Consider the following 20,787-nt stretch of genomic DNA (forward strand, 5'->3'; position numbering starts at 1 on the left):
CTTTAGTTCTGGACTCCCCGACCCCAGGGAAGAAATTTTGCCTATTTATCCTATCCATGCCCCTCATAATTTTGTAAACCTCTATAAGGTCACCCCTCAGCCTCCGACGCTCTAGGGAAAACAGCCCCAGCCTGTTCAGCCTCTCCCTATAGCTCAAATCCTCCAACCCTGGCACCATCCTTGTAAATCTTTTGTCAATGCTTTCAAGTTTCACAATGTCCTTCCTGTAGCAGGGAGACGAGAATTGCACACAATATTCCAACAGTGGCCTAACCAATGTCCTGTACAGCCGCAACATGACCTCCCAACCCCTGTACTCAATACTCCGACCAATAACGGAAAGCATACCAAATGCCTTCTTCACTATCCTATCTACCTGCGATTCCACTTTCAAGGAGCTATGAACCTGCACTCCAAGGTCTCTTTGTTCAGAAACACTACCTTGGACCTTACCATTAAGTGTATAAGTCCTGCTAAGATTTGCATTTATCTAAATTAAACTCCATCTGCCACTTCTCAGCCCATTGGCCCATCTGGTCAAGATCCTGTTGTAATCTGAGGTAACCTTCTTCCCTGCCCACTATACCTCCAATTTTGGTGTCATCACCAAACGTACTAACTATACCTCTTGTGTTCACATCCAAATCATTTATATAAATGATGAAAAGTAGAGGACTCAGCACCGATCCTTGTGGCACTCCACTGGTCACAGGCTTCCAGTCTGAAAAACAACTTTGAGCCAGTTCTGTATCCAAATGGTGAGTTCTCCCTGTATTCTGTGAGATCTAACCTTGTTAATCAGTCTCCCATGGGGAACCTTGTCGAACACCTTACTGAAGTCCATATAGGTCACATCTACCACTCTGCCCTCATCAATCCTCTTTGTTACTTCTTCAAAAAACTCAATGAAGTTTGTGAGACATGATTTCCTATCCATGCCCCAAGCTTACATAAAGTGGAGGAAGCTAGGGTCAAGCTCAGCTCTACAGGATTATATGCAGGCGAGGAAAGAGCTCAAAAATGCCAGGAGGGGGCACAAGAAAGGCTTGGCAGAACGGATTAGGGAGAACACAGAGGCATTTTACACTTATGTGAGGAATAAGAGAATGGTCAAAGAAAGAGTAGGGCTGATCAGGGATAGCATGGGGAACTTGTGTGTGGAGTCTGAGGAGGTAGGGGAAGCCCTAAATGAGTTTTTTGCTTCTGTCTTTATGAAAGAAACAAACTTTGTAGTGAATGAAACCTTTGAAGAGCAGGTGTGCATGCTGGAATGGATAGAGATAGAAGAAGCTGATGTGCTGAAAATTTTGTCAAACATTGACTTGTTTGTCAAACAAGTCGCCAGGCCCAGACCAGATTTGTCCTCGACTGCTTGTGAAGATCTTTGCTTCCTCGCTCTTCACTGGAGTCATACCTGAGGACTGGAGAGAGGCAAATGTAATTCCTCTCTTCAAGAAAGGAAATAGGGAAATCCCCGGCAATTACAGACCAGTCAGTCTCACGTCTGTCATCTGTAAGGTGTTAGAAAGGATTCTGAGGGATAGGATTTATGACCATCTGGAAGAGCATGGCTTGATTAAATGCAGTCAACACGGCTTTGTGAGGGGCAGGTCATGCCTCACAAACCTTATCGAGTTCTTTGAGGATGTAACTAGAAAAGTTGATGAGGGTCGAGCTGTGGATGTGGTGTATATGGACTTCAACAAGGCATTTGATAAGATGCCTCATGGTAGGCTCATTCAGAAGGTCAGAAGGAATGGGATACAGGGGGAACATAGCTGGCCAACAGAAGACAGTGAGTGGTAGTAGAAGGAAAATATTCTGCCTGGAAGTCTGTGGTAAGTGGTGTTCCACAGGGCTCTGTCCTTGGGCCTCTACTGTTTGTAATTTTTATTAATGACATGGATGAGGGGATTGAAGGATGGGTCAGCAAGTTTGCAGATGGCACAAAGGTTGGAGGTGTCATTGACAGTATAGAGGGCTGTTATAGGCTGCAGCGGGACATTGACAGGATGCAGAGATGGGCTGAGAGGTGGCAGGTGGAGTTCAACCTGGATAAATGGGAGGTGATGCATTTTGAAAGGTTGAATTTGAAAGCTGAGTACAGGATTAAGGATAGGATTCTTGGCAGTGTGGAGGAGCAGAGGGACCTTGGTGTGCAGGTACATAGATCCCTTAAAATGGCCACCCAAGTGGACAGGGTTGTTAAGAAAGCATATGGTGTGTTGGCTTTCATTAACAGGGGGATTGAGTTTAAGAGCCGTGAGATCTTGTTGCAGCTCTATAAAACTTTGGTTAGACTGCACTTGGAATACTGTGTCCAGTTCTGGTTGCCCTATTATAGGAAAGATGTGGATGCTTTGGAGAGGGTTCAGAGGAGGTTTACCAGGATGCTGCCTGGACTGGAGGGCTTATCTTATGAAGAGAGGTTGACTGAGCTCGGACTTTTTTCATTGGAGTAAAGGAGGAGGAGAGGAGACCTAATTGAGGTTTACAAGATAATGAGAGGCGTAGATAGAGTCGATAGCCAGAAACTATTTCCCAGGGCAGAAATGGCTAACACGAGGGGTCATAGTTTTAAGCTGGTTGGAGGAAAGTATAGAGGGGACGTCAGAGGTGGGTTCTTTACACAGAGAGTTGTGAGAGCATGGAATGCGTTGCCAGCAGCAGTTGTGGAAGCAAGGTCATTGGGGACATTTAAGAGACTGCTGGACATGCATATGGTCACAGAAATTTGAGGGTGCATACATGAGGATCAATGGTCGGCACAACATCATGGGCTGAAGGGCCTGTTCTGTGCCGTACTGTTCTATGTTATATGTTCCCACTCACAAAGCCATGTTGACTATCCCTAATCATTCCTTGCCTTTCCAAATACATGTACATCCTGACCCTCGGGATTCCCTCCAACAACTTGCCCACCACCGACGTCAGGCTCACTGGTCTATAGTTCCCTGACTTGTCCTTACCGCCCTTCTTAAACAGTGGCACCACATTTGCCAACCTCCAGTCTTCCAGTACCTCATCTGTGACTATCGATGATACAAATATCTCAGCAAGAGGTCCAGCAGTCACTTCTCTAGCTTCCCACAGAGTTCTCGGGTACACCTGATCAGGTCCTGGGGATTTATCCACATTTATGCGTTTCAAGACATCCAGCACTTCCTCCTCTGTAATATGGACATTTTTTCAAAATGTCACCATCTATTTCCCAAATTCTTTATCTTCCTTGTCCTTTTCCACAGTAAATACTCATGCAAAATACTAGTTTAGTATCTGCCCCATCTCCTGCAGCTCCACACAAAGGCTGCCTTGCTGATCTCTGAGAGGCTCTATTCTCTTCCGAGTTACCCTTCTGTGCTGAAGGAGAACTTTAGGAATCAAGTCATAAATTTCAAAATCACCTCAAATAAAGGCAAACTACTTCAAATGATCGAGAAACTCAACAGTTTGGCAGCATTTGTGGAGAGAGGAACAAGGTTAATGCTTCAAGTTCCAAGTGACTTCTCATTATTTGGCATGTTTTTATAAGTGGCACTGATTTGACTTTACATTTGGTTGTTGGTCTCTGTGTAGCCCCAGTGTGACTCTTAGTCATATAGTCATAGAGATGTACAGCACAGAAACAGACCCTTCGGTCCAACTCAACCATGCCCCTCATGATTTTATAAACCTCTATAAGGTCACCCCTCACCCTCCGACGCTCCAAGGAAAACAGCCCCAGCCTGTTCAGCTCCTTCCAATCCTGGCAACATCCTTGTGAATCTTTTGTGAATGCTTTCAAGTTTCACAACATCCTTCCTGTAGCAGGGAGACCAGAATTGCACACAATATTCCAAAAGTGGCTTAATCAATGTCCTGTACAGCCGCAACATGACCACCCAACTCCTGTACTCAATACTCTGACCGATAAAGGAAAGCATACCAAACGCCTTCTTCATTATCCTATCTACCTGCAACTCCTCTTTCAAGGAGCTATGAACCTGCACTCCAAGGTCTCTTTCATGAGGCATAACTTCATCACCACATAGGACACATCATAAATCGACAGCCTGTAAGCCTCTGAAAAGGAAGGTGACAATATCAAGGGCAATAATGCTTGCTGATGTCATAGGTCCCTATCTGATAATATCTTGACTGTTCCCCTGGCCTGTGTCCAAAAGTGTTGACGTGAATGAGTTATTCAGTGATGTTTGGGACAGAGTGCACTAAAGAGAGGGGGCAGTGCATTTGGATAGTCAGGGATTAGGGACCTTGCAGCTCTGTGTCCTGTCCAGTTTGTGTGTCGTATTTCCATTTGAAAACCCTCACATTGATGGTTTTGTGGCTGCCTCTTTCACAGGCAGAGACACAAGTCACCCACTCTGGTTGTGCTCATAGCTGTTTTCTTCTTCATTAGACACTTCTGATTTCCAGCATGATCGAAGGTGACAGTGAAAGCTCCTTGACCTGTGACTTTCAGCCTCCACTGCTCCTGATGTTCAAGGCCTCACAGACAGTATTCATCAGGAAATTGACGGAAGGTATCATCAAGTTGACCTGCTCAGCCATAACCTGCTCAATGACACACAGTTTGGGTTCTGCCAGGGCCACTCAGCTCCTGACCTCATTACAGCCTCGGTACAAAAATTGACAGAAGAGCTGGATTCCAGAGGGGAGGGGAGAGGGACAGCCCTTGACATCAAGGCTGCAATCAACCGAGTGGGGCATCAAGGAGCCCTGGCAAAACAGGAATGAATAGGTATCAGGGGGCAAACTCTCCCTTGAAGAGTTGGAGTCATACCCGGCACATCGAAAGATGGTTGTAGTTGTTGGAGGTCAGTCATTTCAGCCCCAGGATATCTCTGCGGAGGTTTTCAAAGGTAGTGCCCTCAGCCCAACCATCTTCAGCTGCTTCATCAATGGCCTTGCCTCCATTTAAGGGCAAGTGGGATGTTCATCAACGATTTCAAAATATTCAGCACCATTCGCGACTCCTCAGATACTGAAGCAGTCCATGTTCAAATGCAACAAGATCTGGACAATATCCAAGCTTGGGCTGACAAGTGGCAAGTAATATTCATGCCACACAAATACCAGGTTATTACCATTACCAGTAAGAGTCAATCTAACCACTGCCCCTTGACAGTTAATGGTGTTATCATCACTGAATCTCCCACTATCAACATCCATGGGGTTACCATTGCCCAGAAACTCACCTGGACTCGCCACATAAACACAGTGGTTACAAAAGTTAGTCAGAGGCTAGGAATATTATAGCAAATAACTCACCTCCTGACTCCCCAAAGCCTGTCCAACTACAAGGCACATGTCAGGATATGACGGAATACTCCCCACTTACCTGGATGAGCACAGCTCCAACAACACTCAAGAAACATGACACCATCCAGAACAAAGCAGCCTACACCTACACCATCCTCCTACACCTCCACAAATGTCCACTCCCTTCACCACCAATCATCAGTACAGCAGTATGTAATACCTACATATGCAGGCCCTCAGACAACATCTTCTAAGCTGACAACCACTTCCAAACAGAAGGACAAGAGCAGCAGATACATGGGAACACCACCAGCTGCAAGTTTGCCTCCAAGCCACTCGCCATCCTGACCTGGATATATATTGCCATTCCTTTGCTGTTGAATTCTCTCCCTAATGGCATTTTGGGTCAACCCACAGCAGGTGAACTGCAACAGTTCAAGAAGGCAGTTCAGTCCCACCTTCTCAAGGGGCAACTTGAGATGGGCGATAAACACTGCCCCAGCCAGCTATGCCCACATCCGACAAATAAATATTTTCTAAAGATCCATAGCCCTTTCCTGATACTCTTCCCATAAACCCCATAAGCTCTTCATCTCCCCAGGTTCCCACCCACCTACTGCCCCTGCCCCATGCTCCTGCCCCTGACAATATGAGGTGGCAATGCTAAATGTGGTCATATACTGTCTCCCCTTCGAAGCTTGCGTGCTCCTGACTATGGACAACAGCCTCTTGCACAAACCCCTTCCTGTTCATGCTTTACAGATACAGCCGCATTTACAGATACTGTTTTTCCCTCCCCCTCTACCCCCAAACTGCAGTCCCAGTGCTGAAGAATAATTTGCCAAGTCTCCTTCCCATAGTAACACACCCTTTGCAAACTCCCCACTCTTTACTTCCTATAGTTGGCCTCAACAATGACTGACATTTCTGAGAACCTTAACCAGACAAGCTGGGTAGGGGTTGCTCAGACAGTTGACTGGTCACTGTACGTGTCCCCAACTGGAATGGCCATTTCCACAGGCGTACTCCTGCAGAAACACAGAAGCATGACTGAGAACACCCCGAGCAGACACTGACTGATATGGAAAGCTGCCCTGTTGAGACTCCCTGTTAGATCATGGCTCTATGAATGAGGACTACTGCACCTAGACTTTGAGACATGGCTGCTCACTTGTATATGTGCAGTGTGTTTGTGATGGCACTTGGTGCAGATGACATACCACACTGCTGTGCAGTAAGACGTGCACCACATTATCCAAGCTGTGGGACTGTGCTGTAGTGACCTAACCATTTCTTCACCATCCTCCTACCCACGATTCCTCCTCAATCCCTACTTGCCATTCTCTCCAAGTTATTTGCCACCTTTTTCAAAACTTGCCCCTTTCATCTTTCTTCACTTCCTTCCTCCCATTTCCTAGCACAAGATTCTCACTGGGGGGAGATGAATAAGAATCCTTGAGGCATTGAGATTTCAGTTTCGTGCTATTCATACCTGATCTGTTCAGTGGATTAGCTTTCACATATTTCCCAGTCTCTTGATCCTCTTGTTCCACAGACTGTATTGCATTGTCAGGCTGGTAGGCTGGGTTAACAAAATCAATCTGAAAGCAAGTGTTTAATTCAATTCATTTCAAAATGTACCATTGTTTTGGTCTTTATGTGCATTGTGGTATTCCAGAAGGTCCCAGGGGTGATGGTGGGGTAACAAAACGCTGAGGAGGAGTTACAAATCAGCTTTGTCAGATTATGGATAGAATTAATTAGTGAGGGTGTTATGTTGTGGCCAGTATTTGATTTGTGCAAACGTTGAAGGCAAGACAGAAATAGACTTGTCTGTGGACAAATCAATGTTGAGCATCTTGTAGCCCACAGTCTCTCTGGATGGATGTTTTAAAAATTGGGAGGCTGAGGGGAGACCTGATAGAGGTTTATAAAATCATGAGGGGCACGGATAGGGGAAATAGACAAGTTATTTTCCCTGGGGTGGGGAGGAGTCCAAAACTAGAAGGGCATAGGTTTAGGGTGAGGGGGAAAAAGATTTAAAAAGAACCAAAGGGGCAACCTTTTCACTCAGAGGGTGGTACGTGTATGGATTGAGCTGCTAGAGGAAGTGATGGAGACTAGTATTACAACATTTAAGAGCTATCTGGATGGGTATATGAATAGGAAGGGTTTAGAAGAATATGGGCCAGGTGCTGGCAAATGGGACTAGATTAGGTTGGGATATCTGGTCGGCATGGAGGAGTTGCACCGAAGGGTCTGTTTCCGTGCTGTACATCTCTATGACTTTTATGACCATTGGGTATTGGGTTTAGGAATGGGGTAAACAAAGGCTGGCTGTAGGGTTGGACCTGCAAATGTAGAGGAAAATGACAAAGGGGCAATGAAAGATTTGACAGAGAGCAATACCAACTTCAAGCAGGACCTGAGATATTTGGCTGGATTTTTAATCTCCACTGAGGCAGGAACAGAGATTTAGCAGCAGGGATTTTCAGGCTGCCAGTTTACCGGTTCCCTGGTCCCATCACAACTCCTGGACCATTCCCCCAAAGCAAGATTTGGGTGACGGTGAGGAAATGGGTTTGGGGGGGGGGGGGGGCTGCTGTCTGGACATAGCAGCTGTTATGTTGAGCTAATTAACGTAAAGTTTCCAGCTAGTGACCGATTCTTAGTGCGGCTTGGTCTAATCTTTCTATCAATTAAGACATTTTGAAGGGATTCCACACTTTAAATACCTGAGATAATCAGCCAGCAACCTATTCGACTCTTACCTTACTCTCCTCTCTCCTGTGGTCTTCCAAGATGATTTCTGTGAACTCCATTTTCTCCATCATTTGAAGAAACCCCACACTGATGACAAAAATCATCTAAAGAATTTTACTGAAAATTGGTTGCATTTCCTAGCAAGACTTCAGTGTGTCCAAAGAAAGAATATTTAATTTTACAATTCAACTTCAAGATAATCTTATTCTATTTCATACTTTGTTCTTATTGCTACGTGTAAAAAAGGTTTGTTTTGCTGTCACCTCCCCTTTATCTGCTCTCTCTGCAACCCCCATAAATATTTGAGTTTCTGTATCCCTATCTCCATCTCACTTCCTGTCACTGCTTCTGTCTCTATCCAAGTCTCTCGCTACCCTCTCCTTTTATATCTTCCTGCCGTCTTGCTCCCTGTATCTGTTTAGCTGCATTCCATTTTCTCCAAGTCTCTGCTCTTTTCTCCCTCACTGTTTGTCTTGCACCTGACTTTCTCTTCCTGTGTAACCATCCCCTCCCCATCTCTTCCTCTTTCCTCACCACATACACACATCTGATTTTCTCCTCCCCACCTCTACTTTCCATTAAATTTTCATTATTACTCACAGGTTCTCAAGCAGTTTAAAATCCTGGATCAGGTGCTCCTTAGCTGGCATCAGTTCAAAGACGACAATTCAACACATTTAATGATAAAAACTAAAAGATTTTAGCTAATGATAGGAAGATTCTCATGTTTGAAGTTCAGTGTGTAAATTACTCCTGAACTCTGCGTTCTGAGAGTCTAAGTCAAACAGCTGCCTCACTTGATCTCTATTCCAGTCACATGTGACACCGCTGCCACATTCTTTGGGATTTATCGTTCTCTCTGTGTGAATAGCTTGAAGTTTTTCTTTAATCTGAGTTGAGTGTGATTTGAGTCACTAGAGCAGGAGTGTAAAAGGATCAGACCATTCAGAACTCAGCACAGTCCCAGCACTTAAATGATTCAGCCCTACAACATGATTTGACATGATGAACTCCAGTATTTATGCAAAAGTGTGGTCACCTTTCTAAAACGTTCACAATATGCCCTGAAACTACAATCAAATATTTACCCTCACCAGAAGCATGATGGGACATGAAGTGGGATTCGACTGGACAATAAAAAGCAGGGGATTAGACTAGCTACAGGGAGACCAAGTGGATGGGAGGGAGAACACAAGGAGGAGAGAGCAAATGGAGTGAGGGAGAAGCACCAGGGAGTTGACCGAGGGATTAACTCACTTAACGAACCCCATTTTAAATTCTCTGCCAGGCTAAACCCTGAACAATTCCTGACCTTCTGAAGAACAAATTTACTTCCCAATCCTGAGAGGATGCCCAGCATCCACAAGACCAGAGATTTAGGCATGGTCAAACATGCCTAAATCTCAAGCATTCTTAATCCAGCCTTTTCTATTAAACGAAGCTCCTTCCTAGTGATTCTTTATTGTATGAACATTCCTAAAATAAACACATGCCTTGATCTCAGCAGAGGTATTACAAAGCATTGAGAACATAGGGCTGTGATGTATTCTTTCAGTCTCAATTGTAATATTTAAATATTACAAATGTTGGAAAATATAAATAATGTCTCCACGGATTCTCTACTTTCATTGTCACCTCCTTTCCTTTTCGAATTGTCTGTTACATGAAATCACCATCATGCTAATTGATCACCTTCAGGTCAACTATAATTTTTTGGGGGGAAGATTTGGTGGGCGGTGCCCCTTTCTGCCACTAAATGTTCCCATTTATCCGGATTGGGGACTGGCACCAATGCACACGTGCCAGTCTGTACCAATGACTGATTCTTCCAATAGCAGCTGCTCAAAAGGAGAGTAACACACCAGGCGTTACCTGTACTGTGTCCCAGCCCATAGCAGTCATGGGATTCTCAATGGAGTATCAACATATTTTACTCAATGTATTCATATGTGTTTATGAAGGGTTGGATTTGTGAAGGGTAGGTCTTGCCTTACAAGTCTTATTGAATTCTTCGAGGAGGTGACCAAGCATGTGGATGAGGGTAGAGCAGTGGATGTAGTGTACATGGATTTTAGTAAGGCATTTGATAAGGTTCCCCATGGTAGGCTTATGCGGAAAGTCAGGAGGCATGGGATAGAGGGAAATTTGGCCAATTGGATAGAAAACTGGCTAACCGGTCGAAGGCAGAGAGTGGTGGTAGATGGTAAATATTCAGCCTGGAGCCCAGTTACAAGTGGAGTTCCGCAGGGATCAGTTCTGGGTCCTCTGCTGTTTGTAATTTTTATTAATGACTTAGATGAGGGAGTCAAAGGGTGGGTCAGTAAATTTGCAGATGATACGAAGATAGGTGGAGTTGTGGACAGTGAGGAGGGCTGTTGTCGGCTGCAGAGGGACTTAGATATGATGCAGAGCTGGGCTGAAGAGTGGCAGATGGAGTTCAACCCTGCCAAGTGTGAGGTTGTCCATTTTGGAAGAACAAATAAGAATGCGGAATACAGGGTTAATGGTAGGGTTCTTAGATGGAGGAACAGGGATCTTGGGATCTATGTACATAGATCTTTGAAGGTTGCCACTCAGGTGGATAGAGTTTGTAAGAAGGCCTATGGAGTATTATCGTTCATTAGCAGAGGGATTGAATTCAAGAGTCGTGAAGTGATGTTGCAGCTGTACAGGACTTTGGTTAGGCCACAGTTGGAGTACTGTGTGCAGTTCTGGTCGCCTCACTTTAGGAAAGATGTGGAAGCTTTGGAGAGGGTGCAGAGAAGATTTACCAGGATGTTGCCTGGAATGGAGAGTAGGTCGTACGAGGATAGGTTGAGAGTTCTCGGCCTTTTCTCGTTGGAACGGCGAAGGATGAGGGGTGACTTGATAGAGGTTTATAAGATGATCAGAGGAATAGATAGAGTAGACAGTCAGAAACTTTTTCCCCGGGTACAACAGAGTGTTACAAAGGGACATAAATTTAAGGTGAAGGGTGGAAGGTATAGGGGAGATGTCAGGGGTGAGTTCTTTACCCAGAGAGTGATGGGGGCATGGAATGCGCTGCCCGTGGGAGTGGTCGAGTCAGAATCATTGGCGACCTTTAAGCGGCATTTGGATAGGTACATGGATGGGTGCTTAATCTAGGTTAGAAGTTTGGCACAACATTGTGGGCCAAAGGGCCTGTTTTGTGCTGTATTGTTCTATGTTCTATGTTCTAAATGTCTGACAGGGGCAGGACCTGAACCTAGACGCTACCAATATAGCATAAGACCATAAGAAATGTGTTTAATTTCAACCGTTCACATCAGATCTAGAAATCTTCATTCTTTCACCAGGGATTGAGTACAGGCTGTGGCAGCGAATCTCAATGGTTACACACCAGGGGTGCTTTGAGAAACCATGTACAATTATTCATCCGAGAATGGACATTTTCGAATAGCCAGTAAAAAATTCCCAATCTTTTCTAAACAGTCAGGATTAATTATGTTAAATGCTATTGTGTAAATATTTCTCTTTCGCAGCTGCTATTTGAACTGGGAGTAATTCCAAGGTTTCTGTTTAATTTATAGAAATTCAAGTTACAAAACTTCTGAATTAATTGCAATAAAGTCAACTCTTCCTCTCCCCATGTATCTAGAGTACTCTTTCCACCTCTGTCCGTGTCTGTTGCATGTAGACATGATTCTGGGGTTGGGGTAGTTCTATGCACATTCGGATACAAGAATACAAATCTAAAATTAGTCAGGCAAAAAGAACAAAAGACAGATTAATCTTTCAGAGCTCAGGCCTGTACCCAAAACATTAATGCTCATTTGCAGAAACTGATGGTGCTCAGATTATTTGCTGCATTTTTGGTTTGTTTCTACAAACAAAATATGAATAGATTTGGAGTAGATCATCTGATAAATGTACAAGGATCTACATAATTTCAGACAAGTTCCACTGTTCAATTTATAGTCCCCACAAAGCAATCAGCTCAGAATATGTTCATGCTTAGTGATGCTGTCACAGTTGACTTATGTGCTACCAAGGGAACTAAGTCAGAGCATATCATAGAATCCTAACTGTAGAAAGGTCATTTGGCCCCTCAAGTCTACACTGATCTTCTGAAGTACATCCCACCCTGACCCAACAACCCCCGTAACCCTGCACTTCCCATGGCCAATCCACCTAACCTGCACATCTTTGGACTGTGGTAGGAAACAGGAGCACATAATGAAAACCCACGCAGACAAGATATTTGGTTGAAATGGTTACTAGGACTGTTCCACAGTACATTTCTACCCTCAGGGGAGGGGGACAGATTTTCATTGCCACTAAACTTGGAGATATCTGGTCTCCTTTGACAGAGACTGATTTCAGAGACCAGCCACCAGGCTCCAGTTTGCTGACTGGAAATCTGTAAAGCAGAGTCATATGATTTATTCTAATAACTCTCTGGTGCTGTTGAAAACAAACATTTGTGGAAAAACAGCAAGTATTTAATAAAACATTACTTCAGTTATTTTATTGATATAACCCAACTGAGTTTGCCCAAGAACAGCTCAGAAAGCCCATTGAACTCCTGCCAATACCTGCTTAAACCACTGACCCACTATCTGATCCCTGGTTGGTTCGTTTCAGTCCATACCGACTGGGATTTGTTTTGAGGTCCAGTACAGAACACCATGACAGAAAGGTTGTAATTCAGAATTGTTGTTACCTTCAGAGGGAAGGCAGTTCAAACCAGATCCTTTCATTAAGAGTACAGTATATGACGACTATAACAGCAGCAAATGTCACATGGTTAGTCATCATGTGATGATTTATATCATTAATACAAGTCTCCAGCAATACCTCCCACAACAACTGGCTATCAAAGCTAAACCAAAAGGAATGGCAAGAGACATTTTAATATTCACAGTGTTTTTATTCTTTCAAAAGTAGTTTCTTAAAAAAAAAGGTGCATGCATACACCCTTCAGTGAGCCCCGGTGATGCACTGAACCCACTGAGTAGCTCTGCAGAAAGCGCCGGTCCCGCAGCAATAACAAAGTGCAGTCAGTTTTTGATTTTGTATTCGTTTCCCCCCCACCCCAAACATTCCAGTTAAAAAGAGATAAAACAATACAAGAAATGAACACCAACAGCTGAGGAGGAGCGTGGGCCGAGTGCTAGGAACCCCCTGCTCCAGAGAACTTGCAGCAGTTTCACAATAATGAGTAACTCATGTGCTCACAGTTCCTTAGCATCATTACAAACTCCACATTGTGGCACAGTGGGGATGGAGAAAGGACAGGAAAAACCTGGGGCTATAGACTAAACAGCTTGTTATTCTGTAACCAACCAGGGCAGAGAGAGAGTTTCCATCACCTTTCCTCCCCAGGCAGGAAGGAGGCTGTGAAATTCTCCAGACTGAGGAGGCAGATCCTGACAGTTTAAGCTGGTGAAAGCATTTAATTGAATATAAACAAATCAAACTCACTTTGTTTAAACAGGGACAATCCAATAGTGTGTGCAGGTCCCTTGGGATTCTGTCCCAAGAGAACTTTTGAGTGTCACTACACCAAACGTATTGTGTATTTCAACAAGCGTCCCATCCCATCCCTAACGTTGAGAAAGTGGTGAACCAAAACTGACTTTGTCAGCAGCACTCATAACTCACGTAAGAATTTCAAAAACCCCTCTTGTAATTGTTCTGCTTATTGAATACTGACACATGCATTATCACTGAAGAGTCAGAATTCCTCTAACTGATTAACAAGCCTGCACTTGAGAGGAGAACTTACCCAGCCTTTGTTCTCGAAATGATAATTTCACTATTAAAAGAACCCAAGGCATTTGATAAAAGGACAAGTTGGGAACTGGTCACAAGAACAAAACTGGGAGTATTTAGTCCAAACAAAAAATGGGCATGTTTTCCAAACCAGGATGAACTTAGGGGGAAGAAACAGATCAGAGTAAGGGAGATTTAAAAAAAAACAAAAACTGTAGAGAAAAACAAGTGAGAATTCCACACTTAGAGTTCAGCATGGCCTCCTCCTCTACTACCAGAAAGAACAACATTCCTTTTTTAAATTAGGCAATACTTCAAACAGGATTTCAGGCTGTACAAAAAGATCAAAGACCATTGCTTTGCACTTGCTCACCAGGCTGTCATTTCAAGGCATAGATTTATATATATATATTTCTCTTTTGAGTGTATACACACAGGTGTTATTCTATATATATACACACTATAGATATCTATTTAGTTAAAACTTCTTATGTACAACTCCTCACCGTACATAATAAAATATATCCATTGTTTGTTTACACAGTAAACAAGATCTATCCATAAACCCACAGCATATCAAAATAGAACAGTCATCACGTCTCCATGCATTAGTTTAGAATTTAAAATTAACATGTTAAAATTAGAGTTTTTTTTAAATAAGACAAAATTAAAAAGCCCTATAGAACAATGGGTTCTGGGATTATAGGTGTGAAAAAGACGGACTTATGTATCAAAAACCACAGTCTATCCTGGGATGGTGAGCATCTGAACAATCAGCAGAGTAATTACACTGCACTGGAGAATGCAGCATTACTAATTGGAGGGTAATACAAAGGGAGCAGAATGAACAGGTACAGGCCAGTTAGGAGAATACACAGGAAAAGCTGGTCAGAGAAGCCAGGGCACTGCGTCAGATGGTCACTGTTTGAGGATCAGCTTTAAACAGCTATATTTATGAAGTAGGGCAATTAAAAGGATGTAAAGACTAGGAGAGAGATGAAAGGAGGTACACTTGCTAACAGATGGTAGAGACTCCATCATCTGTCTGCATTTTTCCCTCAAAACCCTATCTTTTATGAAATAATGATATTAAAGAGAGTCATTGGCTCAGAGGGTGATGCCAGAAAGTACAATGGACAGTGTGTGCATTTCAGAAGTCATCCAGTTACATGTCGGCCACAGAGAGAGAGAGAGAGAGAGAGAGAGAGAGAGAGAGAGAGAGAGAGAGAGAGAGAGAGAGAGAATAACAAATAAACCCAAATAACAGGATGTTTGAAAATGTTCTGAGTAATATTCTCTACAATCCTTTAAATCACGAACTAATCTCTTGAATTCCAGGTGATTTTGTATCTCAGATCAAAGACAAAGACAAATTTCCAACGTCAAAGCAGGGAGGATCTGGAGGCAAAATTAACAGTCGACAAATATCAGGATCCTATTATTTGAACCTACAAAATGACCTTATTGATGTTTTCAGCTGGAAACCATCTTGTTATGGCAGACATCACAGGTTTGTCAGATGTACATACTGCTCACCTCATGCAACCTCGTCACAGTAAATATCTCTGCAGAACCTTTTATATTTTAAACAACTGCTGTGCTAACACCCAATAGGAAGTTGAACTTCTTAACCCAGTATCTCCTTCTCCAGAGCTTGGCTGTGCAAGAAGAAATGACCAGAGGAGTCGTGTACTGGGGAAAGATGGAGGTTGGGATCCTAACAACAGCTGAAAGGGTTCACTTTATGATCAAGCAATCTACCTGTTTTAGTTGTGAAGCTGAAAAGTCCAAATTATTTAAAGATTACTATTAATATTGTCTCTCTCTTCAAGTTTAATTCCTTTCCCCTGAACATTAAAAAAAAAGGTACATGTGAAGTGAGGAAGCAAATGAGAAATGACCTTGAGAAGATGCAGTACCCTTGAAGAAACGATGATAGAGGCAGGAAGGTAAATAGAGGGAAACAAAAAAAAAATTTTAAAAAAAAGGAAACGTTAGAATGAAACAAGACAAGATGATGGAACACTACTACTCACTGATCACTTCCCAGAGCACCAGCTGTAGGTCTGAGTAGCCTGAGCTCTACTGACCAACTCCATGGTGTTCAGAATACCCCAGAAACAGATTTTGTCAGGGATTTTAAAAAGTCTAGCATTGCAAACACTGTGGTAGTAACCACTTGTTATCCTGTGTTTTTAGGTTCCAAGAAGAGACCCTTCTCTAATCAGGTTATAAAAAGGATTCTGTGCCAGTAACAAGTTAGGACCTTATTAGCTGCACAATGTCTTCCCATTTAATTGTTTAACAAATAGGGATCACTTAGACATATCTCTGCAATTCAGATGAAGCTGATTAATTCAGGCAAGTAAAATGTGACTTATCAGTCCTCAAGAACAGTGTACAAATTCAGGTAAATCAACACTAATTCAGAGCTGGCTAGATTCCTTAAATCTGAAATTATATTTCAAATTTACTGAAATGTAAATATTTTTTAAATATTTAAAATTGCAGGTTCCTCATCGAAGGGAGCAGTTAGGGAAATTAGAAACGTCTTTGGACAGTGATGTTCAACCAGATGTGCCAAAGGAATTCAGGCAAGTCACTGCAACTAAATTAAATTAACACTTAAATAAAAATCCCCCCGAACCAGATTCCCTGGTTTGTAACTGAGGATCTGAAACAGCAACAGATCATCTCTATCCCTCTATGCAACAAATTTGTGGTTTTAATGTTTCAAAAGACTTGCAAGAAAAATTCTGCAATTGAAAATAAACAAACATACTCCAAGACAGTGTTGAGGAGAGATGCTGATGTGGAACCTGCAGCTCCAACAACTTACTGTTGTAGGCAGTATTTCATCAGCAAGATGTGGATCTAACCCAGGTTCACTCTGCAGCAGATGCTGGTGTGTACTTTGGAAAATATCTGTCAATGACTTCAGGGTTGGTGACCCCTGAATTTCTGAAAGACAGCCCTTTGTGTTGTCCCTCCCCCCTTCGCCCCTCTTGGTCCTGGTGCAGTCAGTCATTCTGGTCATTGATTGGTTGAATTCCTAGTCAAGGACTTTGTGTTGCACCATGAGGACATACGTGATGATCATTTGAAAATGTCAGCATTGCTGAGACAGTTTAAGTGGCTTGGTTTGTCCCCTGTTCTCATGACCAAAAAACTTATATCCGAGAGGAAGGACAGGAGAGTTCATAAAATAGCACGTAGGCATCACTTGTCCGTATCTGGTTTGATGACATTGGAGTTACTCTGCAAAGAAAAAAGGAACATTTATGAATTATGCCTCATTCTCCTGTCTTCCTATGCTTTCATTTGGGACTGCTCATTAAATGGTGCAATCCTACATTCACAAACATGCATTTCTTTGACTGTACAAGTAACAGCAGGGTTTTACTCCTGCCATATGTCAAAGGGAGACATGCAAGTCGGGTCAGGAGTCCTGGCTGAACTTTTCCACGGCTAGGGATAATTCCTATGAAGCATTATTTAACAGAATTGCTTCCTCCCTCTGCTTTCATTTGTTAAGTTGCTTGGCTTTCAGGGTCATTGTGGGCTAACAAACATGTTGGTGTAATTTGCCATTCAATACAATCACAGTTGCTCTGATAATGGGTGTAAAATCAATTTCTAACTGACCCTTAGGCTCTTGACTAATAATAAAAAAAAAGACAACTCGCCTCTTAAACAGTATTCAGTGATGCTGACTCCATTACTCTCTAGGAAAGAGACTGGCATAGATTCACAGGCCTCTAAAGTCTCTTTCATCTCCCTCAGTGATAAGAGGCTTCCTTTTCTCCCCCCAAACCTCACCTCCTGGTGCTACTCTCCTACAAGGGGAAACATCCTTTCGACATCCACCGTGTCAGGTCCCTTCAGAATCTTTTGCATTTCAATAAGATCACCTTGGATTCTTCTAAGTACCAACCTTCCAACCTTTCCTGATAGCATGAGGGCTTATCCTAGGAATCAGGTGACTGAACCTTCTTGGAATGCTTCAATGCAGAATTTGTCCTTTTGGGTTACAGGCAGCATTGCTGGAACTCACCTGGAGTCATTATAGTTGTACCACTCAGCAGATTGTGGGTTCTTGCAGTATGCAGTGTAATGTCCACCCATGGTGGTGCCCGAGTGATTGGACACAGCATAGAGATTGTAAACTGCATGAGCTGCCAAAAAAAAACATTTTCAGCATATTTTAAATCATCGCTCTCATACCAAAACGTTACTATAAGAGAGAAGCCTTTTACTAATTTTCTGTTTGTGTCAGAATATTCCATGACACAGCAATGATGGACTGTGTACAGTTAAATCCTTTCCTTTAATGCTCTTGATTAAACTTTTATCCTTTTTCCATCTACATATGGAATGAAGTGAACACTTCAGAGTCTAACCTTTCTCACCACTCATTGAAATTTTCATCTCAATGTCTTTTTGCCTCTCTAACAAAACAAAAAGTCCATTTCAAAGAAACACATTTAAAGTCAACAATTTTTACTTTAAATCAATATGTTGTTCAGGGACAGAGGGAGATAGAGAGCCTGCAATATTGCAAGAAAATGTAGTTTTATTCTAAATCATTGAATTTTCAACTCCTAAGACCACGAATGTTGAGCATACCATTTGACTGACTTGATTACAAAAGCAACAAACTCGAAGAGAAGACAGACTCAATGATATTGCACTCTTCATGATTACTGAACAGCTCAAAGACATCCCTTTTCTCTCTCCACCCCCTTGGCTCAAGCTCATTCCTGATGAAGGGCTTTTGCCTGAAAGGTCAATTTTCCTGCTCCTCGGATGCTGACCTGCTGGGCTTTACAATCTCAAGGTGCTTTTACAGCCAATGCAGTCCTTTCAGGATCTAGCCACTGTTGTAATGTGGAAAGCATGTCAACCTATTGGTGTTTTGTGGATTAAAAGATAAATATTGGTCAAGATACCAGAGTGGGGGGAGGGGTTCCTGAGCTCCTCTTCAAAGTAGTGCCATGGTTTAACATCTCAGTTTCACATCTCACCTGTAAGATGGTGCTATCAACAGTACACCACTCCTTCAGTATTGCTCGGAAAAGATAGCCTTTGTTTTTGGGACTGGAGCCTGAAATCTTTTAACAATAAGGATCACAAAGTGACTGAGCCATGGCTAGCATGCGGGAGGATTGGTGCTGTAATGTACCAGGACCACAAAGAGCATGTTGGATACAGATTCTGTACATATTAAGTACCCCTACAATACTCACCAGAGTTTTCAGATGAGAACTCTTGAAGGTCAAGGTCTTTCAGAGGAAAATTTACAAAGGTAGTGAGCTTACTGGTGCGGATCCGAGCTTCAGAGAATCGCTTCAAATCTGCAAGATGTTGAGTCAAGGTTCACAGAATTTTTTTTTCCCCTTCTTGTAAACAATCACAGGTTCTGTGTTTCATTGAGATATCAAATTGAAGAACAAAAAGGAAAAATGACCACAGAAATCAGGAATTGCTGCATGGAATTTTGAGCAGGCTCATATCCCTCCCACCTATCCCTCAGGTTACTTAGCAAACAATCCTGCTCAGGGATCAGGCTGGAAGTGATAGCATTTTTAAAAATTCATTCACAGGATGGGGGCATCACTGGCTTGGCCAGCATTTACTGCCCACCCCTAATAGCCCAGAGGGTAGTTAAAACACAACCACATTGCTGCAGGTCTGGAGTCACACGCAGGCCAGAGAAGGTAAAGATGACAGTTTTTTCCTTCTCTGAAGGATATTGATGAACCAGTTGGGTGTTTCTGACAATCGACAGTGGATTTGTGGTTATCATTAGACTCATAATTCCAGTTTTTATTCAATTCAAATTTTCACCATTTGCCATGGTAGAATTGGAACTCAGTAGCCCAGAATATTATCAGAGTCTCTGGATTAAATGTGAAATGATAATACCACTAGGCCATTGCCAACCTCCATCAGGAGCTGGTACCTGGAATCAGGGAAATGTCAGGCCCAGTTTAAATTTGCTTTTGAATGACTGAATTGTGATCAGAAGTCCACATTCCCATCTTTTCCTGATGACTTTTTAGCCCCTTGCTTAATAAGGATTGAACCAGCTCAACCTTTAAAAATATCCAGAAGATTTTGCTTCTGCTACCTTTCAGGAAGAGAGTTCCAAAGACACAACCTTCAGAAATACTTTTGTCATCTCGACTGTTTTGAATGGGAATGCCCTTTTATTAAACAGTAACTGCTTGTTCTAGATTGTCTCCATGTTTACTCGTCATAACAGCTATATTTCAACTAAGTCACCTCTATCCTTTTAAACTCAAGTAGATACAAATCCAGCCTGTATAAACTTTTCTCAGAAGGCAACTCATCCATTTCAGTTACTAGTCTAATAAACCTTCTGAGCTGTTTCCAACAAACTTCATACATTTCTATTCAAATCTCCTTGCAATAAGTAATAACATTCTATTAGCTTTCCTGATTACTTGTTATAGCTGCATACTAGCCTTTGCAATTCGTGCACTCGGACACAGAGATCCATTTTTAGATTGCTCAGATGCAATCTTTTACCACTGAGAATGCATTTGTTTTTTTTAAATATTCTTCCTACTAAATGGACTAGAGTCATAGAGATGTACAGCACGGAAACAGACCAGTCAGTCCAACTCTGCCATGCCGACCAAATATCCTAACATAACCTAATTCCGTTTGCCGGCATTTGGCCCATATCCCTCCAATTCATATACCCATCCAGATGCCTTTTAAATGTTGCAATTTTACCAGCCTCCACCACTTCCTCTGGCAGCTTATTCCACACATACATCACCCTTTATGTGAAAAAGTTGCCCCTTTAGATTCCTTTTATATATCTTTCCCCTCTCACCTTAAACCTATGCCCTCCAGTTCTGGACTCCCCGACACCAGGGAAAGGACTTTGTCTATTCATCCTATTCATGCCCCTCAATTTTGTAAACCTCAAAAGGTCACCCCTCAGCCTCCGACGCTCCAGGGAAAACAGCCCCAGCCTATTCAACCTCTCCCTAT

The 20,787-nt window shown here is 42.7% G+C and overlaps 2 protein-coding genes across 9 annotated transcripts in view; both read right to left on the reverse strand.

The window, feature by feature from the left end:
- LOC140494253 (membrane frizzled-related protein-like) overlaps window positions 1-8,813 on the reverse strand; it is a 75,895-nt gene extending 67,082 nt beyond the window's left edge. For 2 of the 4 annotated variants that reach the window (XM_072593500.1, XM_072593499.1), the window contains exons 1-3: window positions 8,626-8,813; window positions 8,034-8,112; window positions 6,755-6,863 (exon numbers count right to left, since the gene is read on the reverse strand). In XM_072593500.1, the coding sequence (XP_072449601.1) occupies window positions 6,755-6,863; window positions 8,034-8,112; window positions 8,626-8,675 (238 nt within the window). In that variant the 5' untranslated portion in view covers window positions 8,676-8,813. Of the gene's footprint in view, window positions 1-6,754; window positions 6,864-8,033; window positions 8,172-8,625 lie in introns of all 4 variants that reach the window. The other 2 variants (XM_072593501.1, XM_072593502.1) reach the window with 2 other exon arrangements.
- A 4,082-nt stretch (window positions 8,814-12,895) lies between these two features.
- LOC140494255 (ubiquitin carboxyl-terminal hydrolase 2-like) overlaps window positions 12,896-20,787 on the reverse strand; it is a 114,873-nt gene continuing 106,981 nt past the window's right edge. For all 5 annotated transcript variants that reach the window (XM_072593505.1, XM_072593504.1, XM_072593507.1 and 2 more), the window contains 3 exons: window positions 19,008-19,115; window positions 17,816-17,936; window positions 12,896-17,019 (listed from right to left, as the gene is read on the reverse strand). In XM_072593505.1, the coding sequence (XP_072449606.1) occupies window positions 16,932-17,019; window positions 17,816-17,936; window positions 19,008-19,115 (317 nt within the window). In that variant the 3' untranslated portion in view covers window positions 12,896-16,931. The remainder of the gene's footprint in view (window positions 17,020-17,815; window positions 17,937-19,007; window positions 19,116-20,787) is intronic.

This window comes from Chiloscyllium punctatum, chromosome 23 (assembly GCF_047496795.1).
Source record: "Chiloscyllium punctatum isolate Juve2018m chromosome 23, sChiPun1.3, whole genome shotgun sequence".
Classification (NCBI taxonomy): domain Eukaryota; kingdom Metazoa; phylum Chordata; class Chondrichthyes; order Orectolobiformes; family Hemiscylliidae; genus Chiloscyllium; species Chiloscyllium punctatum.